The sequence below is a fragment of the Opisthocomus hoazin genome, chromosome 6 (assembly GCF_030867145.1).
Source record: "Opisthocomus hoazin isolate bOpiHoa1 chromosome 6, bOpiHoa1.hap1, whole genome shotgun sequence".
NCBI classification, from domain to species: Eukaryota; Metazoa; Chordata; class Aves; order Opisthocomiformes; family Opisthocomidae; genus Opisthocomus; species Opisthocomus hoazin.
Window position 1 is genome coordinate 51,471,228 of NC_134419.1, and position 14,257 is coordinate 51,485,484.

The 14,257-nt window shown below is 43.7% G+C and overlaps 1 protein-coding gene across 1 annotated transcript in view; it reads left to right on the forward strand.

Annotated features, from left to right (window-relative positions):
• The first annotated feature begins 251 nt into the window (after positions 1-251).
• The window catches only part of REEP3 (receptor accessory protein 3), a 42,944-nt gene continuing 28,938 nt past the window's right edge, over positions 252-14,257 (forward strand). Inside the window, exon 1 of the mRNA XM_075423091.1 lies at positions 252-348. Within this exon, the coding sequence (XP_075279206.1) occupies positions 317-348 (32 nt within the window). The 5' untranslated portion in view covers positions 252-316. The remainder of the gene's footprint in view (positions 349-14,257) is intronic.

Below are 14,257 nucleotides of genomic sequence, written 5' to 3' on the forward strand. Positions count from 1 at the left end.
CCATCTCCCCCGCGCGCCGGCCGGCCATCTTCGCGCGTCGCTCCAAAACCGGGCGACCCTGCCTGAGGCGGGGGGGGAGACGGGTTCCTCCCGAAACCGGAGCCAGCCCTGCGAGGACCCGGCCGCGCCGCCGGCCTCAGGCAGCGCCCCGGCCCCCCGCCCCACCGCCGGGCAGGGTCCCGCCCCGCGCCCGCCGCCGCCGCCTCCAGGGCGCAGGCGCGCCGCCGCCGAGCCAATGGGGCGGCCGGAGGCGGAGGCGCGGCCATTGAGGCCCGGCTGGCCGAGGGGACGCGCCGCCGCAGCGGCTGCCACTGCGATGGTTTCCTGGATGATTTCGCGGGCTGTCGTGTGAGTGCCGGGCTGGGGGCGGCGGGGAGCGGGGCCTTGCCCGAGGCCGGGGCGGCGGGAGGGAGGCGGCGTCCCCTTCCTCCTTCGCCCGCGTCCCCTTCCTCCTTCGCCCGCGTCCCCCTCGGCCGGGTGCCCTGCGCGCCCCTGGGGCAGCCGTCGCGCTGCCGTTGGGCCGCGGGCGGCCTGGCCTGGCCTGGCGCGAGTGGGGCGGGGGGCGGCTTCCTCCGGTGCGGCGAGGACCGCGTCGTGCGGGGACGGTTGGGCTGTGAGGGGGGGGGGGGTGTCCGGGCCGAAGTGGCGTGGTGCTGCATCGGCCGGCGGCTTGGAAGCGCCGTACTAAAACAAACTCCTTCGCTTTGGGAATTTAACTGGTGTAGAGCGCTCCCCCCCCCCCCCCCCCCCCCCCCCCCCTCCCCGCCACCCCTTGGGAGCAGTGAGGGAGCGGGCGTTGCGGCTCTGCCCGAGGGTGCCGCCGGCCTGGCAGCCGTTGAGCTGCCCGGTGCCTCGGAGGGTCGGGTCCCGCGGCTGCAGAGCCCAGGCCGCTGGTGCCTGCCGCAGGTTAATGGTGGGCGTCGCTGGTGGGTTGGTCCGAATAAACCTGTGAAATCCGTGTGGTGGCCGTTTTCCTTTTGTGGCAGAGCTGAAAGGGCTAGGAGAGCGCTTGGGGGTGTGAAATGGGGGTCCGTGGGGAGCGGGTCATCGGCTGATGGAGAGAGAGGGAGACTGACGGTGTTACGTTGTGCACCGGTCTTTGTAAAGGTGAGGCTTTGGCAACCGAAGGGGCGAGCTTCCGTAGATGAAAAGTATCATCTTAAGTGTTACCCGAGTTCTCTTTGAGAAAGGGTAAACTGCAGTGCGACCTCTGGTCTGTTCTCAGGCATGGTACTGTTCCTTCAGGAAACTGACGGGTTATTTTGCTCGCTTGAATAGTATCCCTTAGTAAATGTTGAGTAATATTTGAGCAACTGAGTCTTCCTTGTGCTCCTTGCTGAGTAGCTCTGTGACTGCGGGGGCACCGGTGCTTATTGGGTTGCTCAAGCTAAGATTTGCTGTGTGTGACTTTTTGCCAGGCAAATGAAGTGAGTCTGTTCACAAAGCAGTCCAGCAAACATCTGAATTAGCACAAAGTATGTGGCAGGAGTGTATGACCAAAACCAGGGCGTAATAGGATTTCCCTGTTTTGTTGGTGACAAACATCCCCCTTAAGCTGTCTGGTGTAATTTCATCTGAAATCTTTATTTGTTGCCAGGAAGCCTTCTTGTATTGCCTTGTACATTTTCCTGCTGCGATTCTCATCACCTAGTTAAGTAGCAGTCCTTCTCTGTCTCCCTGAGACTTGTCAGACAATTGAACCTGTGAAGTAGAGCATCGTGTTCCAGGATTGGCGAAGGACGACCCTGGTTTGGAAGAGAGAGGCTGGGGGAAGAATTGCCGTTCGTGCACTTTGTCAATGTGGCCTTCCCATGGGCAATACACAGCACTAGAGGCAAGAGGCATACGCTTACTGTCTGTACATCAGATGTAGCTGCTGAACCTGTTTTACTTTGTTATGTAAAAGCACCAACCAGAAAATTTTTATTTGAACAACAACTTAGACTGCGTTGGTTGTAAGGGTAATGTCAGTGATGCTGAGCACTTCAATTTCTAGTGACCAGATTCTTGTGAAGTTAGTTGTTTTTTCCTTGAAATGAATTGCTATGGGTTGTATTTGCGTTTTGAGGATGAAATCCTCTGTGGGCCTAACCAACAGCACAGGGAAGGAGGAGAATAGCTACTGCTATCCACAGATTTATAGAAAGAGGCAATAAAGGACAATGTATTGTGGAGTTCTGCATAATTTGGTTTTCTGGTTGCCATTGATCACTCATTTGTGTGCCCTAATTATTTTTGTAAAAGAGAGTCCTTGATACTGATTATAAATCTTCACCTTGTTTCCTACGTGTAGGACTTAACTAGTTTGCCAGTGTTCGGCTTCCCAGGAAGGGGAAACTGTTCAGTGAGAACTTGGACAGCTTTGAGACTATTGTTTAACTTTGCTTAATAGAGTAAAACTGGTGTGGAAAAGGAAGGCGGGAAGTAGCACAGAAGTAGATGTGGTGTGACATAAAAGGTCTTAATTTCAATGGTGTTGGGACTGTCCTCCTTGTCCTCTTTTCTCAGTGTCCATTATGCTGTCTTCCTCTGTTTGATCTCTCTTTCTTCCTGGTCTCTCTCCAGACATACTTGTTCCAGTGGGTTTGTTTTTCTGACTTGTGTGTCATGAGTTCAGAAGGCGTATACAGCCTTTTCCTTAAATGCCATGAGAGAGATGGAAATACTTTAACTGCTACGTAGCTGCTAAGACCTGAGGTTCTTGTGTACTTATCTGGTGTTTTAACTTCGGTGTGGTGATTTTCTGTTGTGTAGGAGAGCTGTGGATGTCCTATGCTGTCTGTAGCAAGTCCAAGAAGCCTTGTTGTCTTGTGTGGGCAGCCATGAGGAATACCTGTTGTCTGGACTGGTGACTGGAAGGAACAGCAGTTGTTTTGGCTACAGTAGAACTCTCTTTTCCTGATTGACCTACTATTTTTCAGGGCCAAAAGAACAGCAAAATACTAATTTGTAGGTGTGTCACAGTGCCCTCTGCTGACTTTTGAGGTGGAGGAGTTGTTCTGACGTGCATGTCCGGAGCAAACTGCCTTCTAATTCAGTTTAAGAGTTTGCAATTTGAGATTAATCAACTCCACCAAAATAGTTTGGCTAAAGCTTTAAGGAACTAAGGAATGGAGCTAGTACAGAATTAGAATTCTTAATTGCATGTGAATTGTCTTGAAGAGTCATGCACAGGAAATGGGGAGCGGTTCAAATTCACTGCTCCACATAATAATCTTTGGCAAAACTTCGTTTTAATGAAATATTTTCCCTTTGCTCTATAAATGCTATTATACTTAGGCATCTAAACATGTAAAATACCTTGTACTAATTGCATGTCTTCTTTCTGTCAAGAAGTGGAAGACTTGAAGCACATAATTAAAACATCTTTTCGTTTTAAAGTTTTGCATCTATGGGGTGCTGCTGTAGTAAGTATAGGTCATTATTACTTCTGAAACATACTGGCTATTGCAACAGTTTTCAGAATGATAACTGTAGGATTTTTCCTTTTTTTTCCACTTCCAAATCCAACAAGAAGGTAGTGTTTTCTTTCAGAGTCTCGGAAGACTTCTCAAAGCAGTACACCTTGTCAAGTTCTTAGTCTTCAGTGGTGGGAATAGCTTTTTAAATTTGTGGCTGCCCATCTTGTTAACTTCTGATAGAGCCCATGCCTGACTTTGTCTGCTTTGATTGCTCATTCTTCTAATTTGTAAGGTCTGAGCAATTGTGTACACATCAGTTGCTGAGACAGTATTTAACAGTAAACATGCTGAGTACTTGTCAGTCACAGCCTGGTATGGATGAGATCAGACTATCCTCTTGTGCCAAGCAAAGATGTGAAGCATCCTAAATACAAAGTAGATGGCCATTTTGTTCTTGCAATCTGTTAAAGCAGACTGTCTGCTGTAATCTGTTAACTTTTCCCCCTCCTCACTTGAAAATGAAAGTTCCCCCATCTGTGTTGCTTTGCAATGCTCTACCCTCATGTTTAAGTATGTGTTTTGTTTTCAGCAAAGCCGGTCAGCAGTCCTGACTGGTGGAAGGGAGAGTTGTAGTGGTCCACAGAAGGACGTATTTGTCTTGGGTACTAGTAGTTACTCTTCTGTCTGCATGTACTTACAATGCCTGCCTTCCCCACCACCGTTTTAGAATCTTGCGAGGAGTAAAGGGTGTACAAGTTAAAAATTCAGCAAGTATTGCTTGGTTCTGGTATTAGATTAAAACTGTAACTACGTTCAGCTGGACAAAGACTGGCTAGGGCGTGCAGGAGGTGACCTGAAGGTAGGTAGTAGTACTAGTCTCTTTTAGCTTTTGCTACCTTACACATTGGAGCTGTTTCTTTCATGGTAGTTTTCAAGGCATACTCTTACTCTGTTTTTAATATAGTGGTGGTTGTTGTTTGACGTTTCCAGACATATAGCTGCCCCTAGAATTGCTAGACATCTGGGAATGGGTGACTGAAGCCATAGCTTCTGTAATGATTGGATTGTCATCAGGAATATCTGGCTTAGCGTGGTGGTGATGTTTTTTGTGACTGTTTATGCTTTGTTTGTAAACCTGGATTGTGTCTTGCTCTTGGAGTACAAATTTTTTAATGAAAAGCAAGAAGTACGAAAATATTTACCCTCTTGTTTGCTAATCAACATGCTGTCAAACATGTTGTCTTGAAATAACCATCATTGATCATAGGAAATTAAGTAACGATAGCACCCCACGCTGTGTGGAAGGAATAGCTAGATACAGCCTGATCTTCAGCTCGAGAGGGCCATTTGTGGGAGAGTTTCTGTGACTGTAGCCTGCTCTTTGCCTGGCAGGATGGTTCCAGCTGAAGTATGAAGGATGTTGAGGGCTGTTGGATGCCAAATGCCTTCTGGTATCCTTCCAGTTTAAAGGCCTATAAATTGCTGCTGCACCTGTGGGGAAAAAGGAGCTGCTGTCATAGTGTGACTGACTGAGATGGAGAGATGTGCTGAAATATCTGTCTCACCACAGAACTGCAAAGGTTCAGTCGCCATGGATCAGTTATCCTTGATGCTTCGCGCTATGTTTAAACAGACCTCACTGGCCTGTTGCTGGGAGGGGCCATCCTGCCCTTCACCCTCTTCTCGTTCTCCACTTTCCACAGGGTCCAAAAGCTGTGTGGTTGCAGGGTGAGTCTGGTTGTTTTGTCAACTGGAATGAAAATTGGCATGCTGGAAAGAGGTTAACCTTTTGTCAGGTCAGCTTCAGCGAACTGCACCAGCTCATGCGGCTGTTGTGTAGTTGCTAGGTAAGTGCTGTGTTGAGAATGAACAGTTGCAGGACAAAAACAGCATTGTTCTTGGCATCAGCAGGTTACTGACCTGGTTAAAGCATACTCTGAAACTACATTCTTCACTTGCACATTGCTGCTTATTCTTTCTTGTAGTGAAACTAGTTCTGGTAATAGCGGTACAGCTGTTCTGATTAAAGAAGGTGTCGGATTTTTTTAAAGGGTCTTAAATTTTATAGGTTGAAATCTGTAAGCGTGTGCAAGTCTGGGGATTAAGTGTATTGTCTCATCTGTGTGAAAGTTTAAAATCACTTACATAATTGAGCAATGAAATCATCAAAACACTTCTCTCCAATAGTTCAGCTTCTCAGTCAGGCAGTCCTAATATGTACAGCAAAATGTGTCTGCTCACTAAACTTAACTTGTAATACCTATTCTGTAAGTTAATGCAATGCAAAATTACTAGCTCTTACAATTTGTTAGAAAGAAGTGTCCCCACTGCCTACCTGGCATGCCTTTCCTTATGTCGGTATTTGCTTTGCAGTCTAGCTGCCCATTTCTCTCCTGTGTTTGTGGGATTGTGTAGATACAGAGCATGCGTGGCCAGCATTCGCAGCGGGTGGACTAAAGCTTGCTCAAAACAGATGGAGCGCAACTAGAGGCGTACTGTAGAGTCTGACGTTCTTACTTAATGATCTTGGCATGTACTCCTGTTACAAAACGTGCTGAAATCCACATCTGTGTCCTATGTATTGTAGATAAAGAAATACCAAGAACTGTATGGTCTGGCACAAAAGAATGTTTCTAATTAAAACAAACAACCTCTGCTCTTGCATGTTCCACAAACCATTGTCTGCTTTGATCGGGCGTATTTTAGGCTCTTGAGCATTTCTGCAACCTAGATGGAACAGCTTGTCTTTCCTGGTTATTTTGTGTGGAGAGCCAACTCCTGCTATGCTCATAGAAGGTTGAGGAAGATCCCGAGCCGAATTCTGGTATTTAAAAAAGATAGTTGCTTTGGCTCAATACGTTTTTTAGTACTTTCTTATCAAGGATTAGAAGTATGTAAAAACACGTCTGGCAAAAACCCTAGTTCTGGTGCTTGATGTGTGAAGAAGCTTTCTGTAAGCCTTTTGGTCCTTTTTATTCTGCTTTTGAAATCTTGGAATTTCAAAGCCTATATTATTATGTGAAAGCGTTAGGTTTTTAGAGAAGAAAATATTACAGCTGAAAACAATACGATTTCTCTGTTGTAAATCTTTAAAATTTTAAAGACCTGGCAAACTAGGTTGTAACAATTTACTACTGGACAAATGAGGTGAGGTGTATAGGGCCTAAATAGGAAAGATTATTGCATTTTTTTTGCTGACCAGTCTGACTTTAGACATGGCTGGTCTCTGAGGCACTGAATACCCAATCTGATGAGATGCTTTCGGACATACGGAGAAATAAAACACCCCATAGTGGCTAACTCTGTATTGAGCCTTTTGTCAGCCATCATTGTTACTTTTCAGTTCGGTTTATCACTGACAAAATAATAGGGTGTTACTTCTTTTTCTGTTGTGGTTTATAGCTAGTCTGCAAGCATCGACATGGAAGTGGCTTTAACTGGATGAATGTTTTCCCTGTGTTTATCATCTTTGAAATGTTGCTCACATATCCTGAAGACAGTTGGAACTTGCATTTGATGTTGAAAACTAAAAAACGAGTGCAAGTTATTTCAAAAGCCTTTAATTCAGCATTTAAATGCAAGGATTCCCAAAGCAGAATTTTTCGTGAAGTGTAATACTTCACTTTCTTGTGCTAATAAAGCTGTTGGAACTTGCAGTGCTCGAAGGAAAATCAGAAAACAGTTTGTACTTGTGCCTTCTATCACTGCCTGGTTTTGTTATTTCCTTCCCCCACCCCATTTTGTAACCCATTGCTCAAAACTGTGGGAAGGAGAGTGAGGAAAATGGTCACTAGTTTAGATATCTTGATTAGTTTTGATAGTATAGTAACATTACCTTGAACTGTAATGTTTAAAAAGAAAAAAAAAAAAGTTAATTCTTTGGCTTTGCAGTCATTACTCACTTTTGTCTGCTAATCTATTTTCCCAGGCTAGGTCTTTGTTCTAGAACACACTGTTTCCTCTATATCTAAGAGCATGTCTAGTGTTGCTCAGTCGAAGTGTATTTACTATTAGACTGTCTCAGAAGCCAGAGAAGAATCTGACCTATTCACATTTTTCAGCAGCGAAGGGCTTAAAGTTTACTTGGAAGAGAATGTATCCACAGAAACTAAAAATACATGTTTTAAATGGCTGCTTTGACAGTCCTTAGTTTGCCATAGAAGCAATATAAGCAGTGTTGGTCTTACTATTCTACATACAGAACTTGGAGTCCTAGTTTTTTTGTGAAAAATGTTAACCTTGAATGCTTGAGACAAAATGTAATTTACATTCGTATGAAGAGGATAATGTGTATGGGGCAAATTACCTTTCATTTGCATTTGGCAAGTGACCTTTCTGAAAAGGCACACGTGTATTCCCTTTATATTCCCTCTGTATCTTCTGGTTTCTTAACCTGTTTATGTATGGCTAGTCAAGCATATTTGTGTTAACAGAATTCTTATCTCAAAAATGAACCTTTGGTTAATTAGCATAGTGTGTATTACCTGTTATTAAGAACAAAACTTACCTCTCAGACTACCTTAATGTGAGTCTCTGAAGAAAACCCAATACGTGATCGGGGTTCAGAAGGGAGGAAATGAAGATATCTTTTAGCATGATATTTTTGATGTTATACTAATACAGCTAAATGATTATGTTTGATAGAGATTCTGCATGTTGTCAGTTCTTGACTTGGTGTCTAACAGTGTATTCAGAGTTCTGTAAGTACCGATCGTAATTGAGGAAACACGTATACTTTGGAATGACAAGTCCAGATGTTACATCAACAGTATCTGCCAAATACAAATTGCATAGAAGAATCCTTTTGCTGTGTACAATGGGGAAATTTGTTTTTTTGAATGCTCTTAGGAGGCCTCAAATACTTTTCTGGGCTTTAAGATGAACAGAATAGTTTGGAAATCGGGGACCTTAAGGCAAAAATTGAGATGTACATAACTCCTGGTGATCAGAAGAAAACAAACCAGCTGTTTGAGGAAGAGATAAGACAGGCTGCTGCTTTTTACTTCAAGAGTTGATGGTGTGTGGTTACACTTTTTTCTTTGCCCAAATTCTTCTCTTTTTGTGGCACTTTCTTGGGAGAGGCAGGACTTGAGGCTGGTCTGCAACAACACCCTTAGGTGCTAGGATATGTAAGGATAAAGTAGGAGCTTTCTGGGCCTTTGGGTTATGAACTTCACTTTTCTCTCTAAAATCAGTCAGCCTAATATTCCACATAGCATGGCCTGTAGCAGTGTTGGGCACTTTTTTTATGTTTTTAAAAAATGCAACCCATATGATGGATGTATAGTTACATGCAGTGTGGTTTCTTTCACTTGCAAATGGCTCAAAAATAAAATGTGGTTTTGCTTGGAACAAGAAGAAGCAATTCTTAGTTGGGACCACTCCTATTTTAAATGTTAGTTTCCTATAGCAAGTTATTTTGATGTTGATGGTGCTACAAAAATGTTGAGAGAAGATACTTTTAGAGCAGCAAGCAATGGTATGATTGTGGATTTTAACTTGTGAGATTCTCCAAAGTCTCTAGCAGACCAATGTAAGGTGAAAAAGCAAAGCTGACAAGGTAAGAATTCAAGTGGAAATCCATTTTTTGTTGTATGGCATTCTAAGGTATTAAAGGGAATGAGTCTAGACTGTAAGTGATGGCCGAGGCCAGGATGGGGAAGTTCCAGTGCAGAGGCTAGCTGTAAAGCCACTTTCCAAAGCTGAAGAAAGCTTTAGATTCCAAAAATGGTTGAGAATGAGCACGACTGTAGTCTTCACTTGAGGAATGTAAACTGTTTTTCCTATAATATTGAAAATAATGTTAAAAACTGGATTACTGAACTTCTGTGGTTCGAGTGTTGGATATGTTGGGTCACTTTTTCCTTACGCAGCTGCTGAGACAATAGAGAAAATATGCTGGAACACTTTAATACAAAGAATTTCTCCCCATCTCAGGCAGTTGAGACTTAGATGTCTTGCAATTATGCACAGGCTTCCCATCATGACTTCCATAGCTTGGTTGAAGATAATATAACTTAGGGTAGATATGCCCAAGTGAATGCTAACAAAGAAAAAGCAGGCATCGGATCCTTTCAGGCAACCAAAAATTTCTTTTTCCTGTCACTGAAAGAGATTACTGACACTTAAAATACCAAGTTATCTTGCTTTGGGACTTAGATATGTTAATGAGTGAGGCTACTTTAAACATGAAGTACAGTTACTGTGATGAGAATGTATTGTGTTGGGGTTTTCTGGGTTCTGTTCTGGAGATGTGGTGTTCATGTATTTTTGACAGCATTTATTTTAGTTTGTTTCTATCAACTGCAGAACTCTTGTCACTTAATTAGTCCTGCTGTTCTTCAGCTATGCTACCTTACTGCTGCTGTTCCAGTTTCATATTGGATAAAAGATGCACAAATCTGATTCTTACCTGGTCATTTCACCAAGATTTGGATCTTTCAGTTCTCCAAGAGCTGAAGCTTTAAGACAGTTAAATGTATTTAAAAATGTGCAGGAGTTGGCTAATGATAGTATTTGCTTTATTCTTTTATACTAGCTTTGGCCCTGCAAACATCCAACTGTCTTTGCTTGTTTCAGAATTTACTGTGGCATGGGAGCAGACAAACCTTTGAAAAGAAGTGGCCAATGACTTTGCAGGAGTTAGTTGAAGTTATCGTAATGAACAATTTTTTGGTGTGCCAGTTAGATTAAAATGGAAGGTGTTTGTAAGGTCTCTCCTGAATTCTTGTAGAGTATCTTTGATATGAAGGACTTCATATTCTTCTACAGAATTTAAGACCTAATTAAAAAATTATCGGAGCTTCCAAAATTATTTTGAAGACACTAGACACAAAGTTAAGAGTAGTAAGTAGGTAAATAAGAGAGCTGGTAATTTTTTACTTTGATTTATCAAAGCCAAGAAACTAATTATCAAATGCATGTGTAACTTCAAACCTCATGACAAAATTAAGCGTCTCATTCTTTAATATGTAGTGTTCATGTTAATCTTGCTCACCACTTCATCTGCATTAAATTAGTGATGTCTTTTAGGAGCTCTTCAGAAGTATCCTAAACTGAGAGGATCATGTTGCTCATGAAAAATGTATGTGTAGGTTGTAGTGTCTCTGTTATGGGTTTGCGTGGCAAGGCTTTGGTAGTGGGGGTGCTATAGGGGTGGCTTCTGTGAGAAGCTGCCACAAGCTTCCCCCATGTCTGATAAAGCCAGCGCCAGCCGGCTCCAAGACGGACCCGCTGCTGGCCAAGGCCAAGCCAGTCAGCAACGGCGGTAGCGCCTCTGTAATAACATACTTAAGAAGGGGGAAAAAAAATGCGGCGAAACGGCAGTTGAGAGAAAGGAGTGGGATGATGTGAAACAGATCTGCAGACACCAAGGTCAGTGAAGGAGGGGGGAGGAGGTGCTTAAGACGCTGGAGCAGAGAGTCTTCCCTTGCAGCCTGTAATGAAGACCATGGTGAGGCAGGCTGTCCCCCTGCAGCCCATGGAGGTCCACGGTCGAGCAGATACCCACATGTAGCCCATGGAAGGGACCCCACTCTGGAGCAGGTGGATGCCTGAAGGAGGCTGTGACCCTGTGGGAGCCCGTGCTAGAGCAGGGTCCTGGCAGGACCTGCAGACCCGTGGAGAGAAGAGCCCATGTCGCACCAGGTTTGCTGGCAGGGCTTGTGACCCCATGGGGGACCCATGCTGGAACAGCCTGTTCCTGAAGGACTGCACCCCATGGGAGGGAGCCACACTGGGGTAGTTCATGAAGAGCTTCAGCCTGTGGGAAGGACTCAGGTTGGAGAAGTTTGTGGAGAACTGTCTCACATGAGACGGACCTTCATGCTGGAGCAGGGGCAGAGTGTGAGGAGTCGTCCTCCTGAGGAGGAAGGAGCGGCACAGACAATGTGTGATGAACTGACCGTAACCCCCATTCCCCATCTCCCTGTGCCACTTGGGGTGGGAGGAGGCAGAGAAATGGGAGTGAAGCTGACCCTGGGAAGAAGGGAGGGGTCAGGGGAAGGTGTTTTAAGATCTGGTTTTATTTCTCACTATCCTACTCTGATTGGTGATAAATTAAACTCTCTTTTATCCCCAGGTTCAGTCTGTTTTGTCTGTGACAGTAATTGGTGAGTGATCTCTCCCTGTCCTTGTCTCAACCCTTGAGCCTTTCATCATATTTCCTCTCCCCTGTGCAGCTGAGGAGGGGAGTGATACAGCAGCTTTGGTGGGCACCTGGCATTTATCAAGGCCAAACCAAAACAGCCTCCAAGAGTACTAAGGGTAAAGAACTTTTGAAAAAACAAGGAAACTCATAAATGTGTTTCTCTGTCAATCATTTTTATTATGTAAACTCTTTTAAAGCATAATCACCTAAAATAGAGTTTGTGCTATGCAGCAGTTTCTTTGAACTTCTGTGTAGGTATCAGCTTCCATCTTTAAACTTAAAAAATAATTGTGGTCTTAATTGTGTTCTTGCTCACCTGCTCCATAGCTTAAGCTTATTGATGCGTGTACTAAATAAAAATAGAGAATAACTGCTGAAAACTAGAGTTGGTTTGACCTTTTTTTTAAAAAATGAAAATTAATAAATTAGTTGGTCTTTTCTAACTGGCATCTTTGATCCACCTGTCAGTCCTTGCTGATCTGTAAAAGAAAAGCACTGTTCAGTACAAGGACACATCTTTTTATTTGAACAAAGTCATGCCAGTTTCTCTTCAGAGCTGTGTGAGATGTAGATGTGGTCGTTCCTGCTTTTTGGCTAGTTCTCAGTGTTCAGTTGTGCTCCTGTCTGATGCCACAGGTGGCTGCTGTGAGGCCACTAATACTTTGCTTCCAGTGGTACATGCTCATAGCAGCAGGTGAAGTCAGGGACTATTTAAGGTAGATTTGAAGGAAGATAACTTATTTGGGGTTTAAGTAAAAGTGAGCAGCCTTGGAAATGAATACTTCTACAGCAGGGATGAAATTCTGCTATTGAGCTTGAGGAAAGAGCTAGATGAAAGATGTAAGTCCTCTAGTAAGGGTTACTCTGTGTTGGAAGCCTTCAGTGTTTGCTCTGTCATGTGCAAGGATTAGGGATGCATCTTGTTTCAGTTCCTTGATGTGGGTGCTAGGAAGTTATGAGCTCACCTGCTGACTGTTCTGCGCATGTGGTGGAGCTTAGTAAGTGTGTAAACAGGAAATAGTACAGGGATAGGCAGGACGCTGTTACAGTAGTGGTCAAACACGTATGTTAAAATAAAGCAACGAATAGGTAGGCACGTAGATAAGTGACTAAGAGTTTTATAACAAGTTCTATTCCTACTATGTTTTCTGTTTTGGTTTCCAGTACTAGCTTTTGGAATTTTCTGTACTACTGGGCTTGTTGAGCCTTTTGACTGTATGTTTTGAACAGGATTTGAGATCTGGGGTGTGTGTGTGTTTGTGGTTTCTTTTTTATGACATGGTGGTGATATCTCCAGGCTCATACCCTTCTGTTAAAATACGCCTACGCTCTCCAGCAGTGCAAGAAAAGTTGTTTGGTCCTGGACACAAGTTTTGGACACTGTCTCCAGACATAGGGATAGATTTCTCTACTGAGATTGGTATGCAATAGCTTCTCTCCAAGTACTTCTGCACTGTATGTGATCTATATGTCAACAAGGGGTGAGTTGTTTCACAGGGTTTGTGTACCAGGAATGCCCTGTCACCTCTGAGAAGAGAGTGACTGGGAGAGCTGTGTTGTTAGAGCACTAAATGCAGCTTGTCTGCGTGAAAGACAGTGTCCAGGCTGACTGCTTAGAGAGAATAGCCTGGATTTTGCTTCGGGAGTTGCTTTTTAGCAGTACCTTGTTCCAGACTGCTACAGGCCCCTGAGAGGGCTGTTAGGACACACACACAGTAGGTCTGTTGCTGGGAGGGTAGGACTTGTGTTTGGGGTGTATTGCTGGCTGACTGAACTGGCCTGATAGGCTGCAAGCTGTATGCAGTGAGATGGAAATCCAAGGTTAATTCTCACTGAAGGACATCTAATACTTCAGGTATCAAGTTAATTGTTAATTAAGACCACTATCTGTTCTTTGTTGTGTTATGTAGGGTTTTGTGGTAGCAAGTAGAATGAGTAACAGGCAGCCTAGAAAATGCTATGAAAATCTTCAGTGCTTTCAACTCTTTGAGCATATGGAGAAAACAAATTGAAATTCTTAGGGTACATTTACAGGTGAATTTTCCTTAAGGTAATGGCAGGAAAGGAAAATCCTCATTTTGGACTCAGATTTCTTTGAAGAAAAAATGGGTTAAAGGTTTGAATGTTCTCTTGGCATCTAAATACTTTTTTCTGTGGGAGAAACCTGAAAAACCTATGCGAATAAGTGATCAATCTTACTGATATATCTTGCCTGGAAATATGTCAGTATTTCTGCACAGATTCTAGTACAGAACATCCCTTACAGGAGATATTTTTTTCCAGTTTTCTTGGTGTGCTCTTTAGACTTATTTCAAGGTTCAGGCAGGGCTGTTTTTTGTGTTGAGGGAACTTGAAAAGTATCTGGCAACAGATTCCCTATTTTGGGGTAAGTCAATACGGTAATATTCCATAAACACGAGTGGGTAGAAGACACGTGACAGAGCCTGGAGCTCTGCGTTGGAAGAATGGCTTAATTGTCTCCTATCAGACTGCTTGCAATTACTATACTTAGGACTTATTTCAGAAATGTTCCTGACCTAGGGAAGTCCCACTATCTAGTGGGTTTGCTAGGGAGGTCACTTTTCCCCTTGAAACTGTAAGGTGATTTTCGACTGCTTGAGTAATTGCATTACTTCTGGTTATGTTGTGCTTTGGAAGAATCTGGCACTTGCTTTGGAGAATTCCAGTTTCCTGAGCTGGGAGGTTA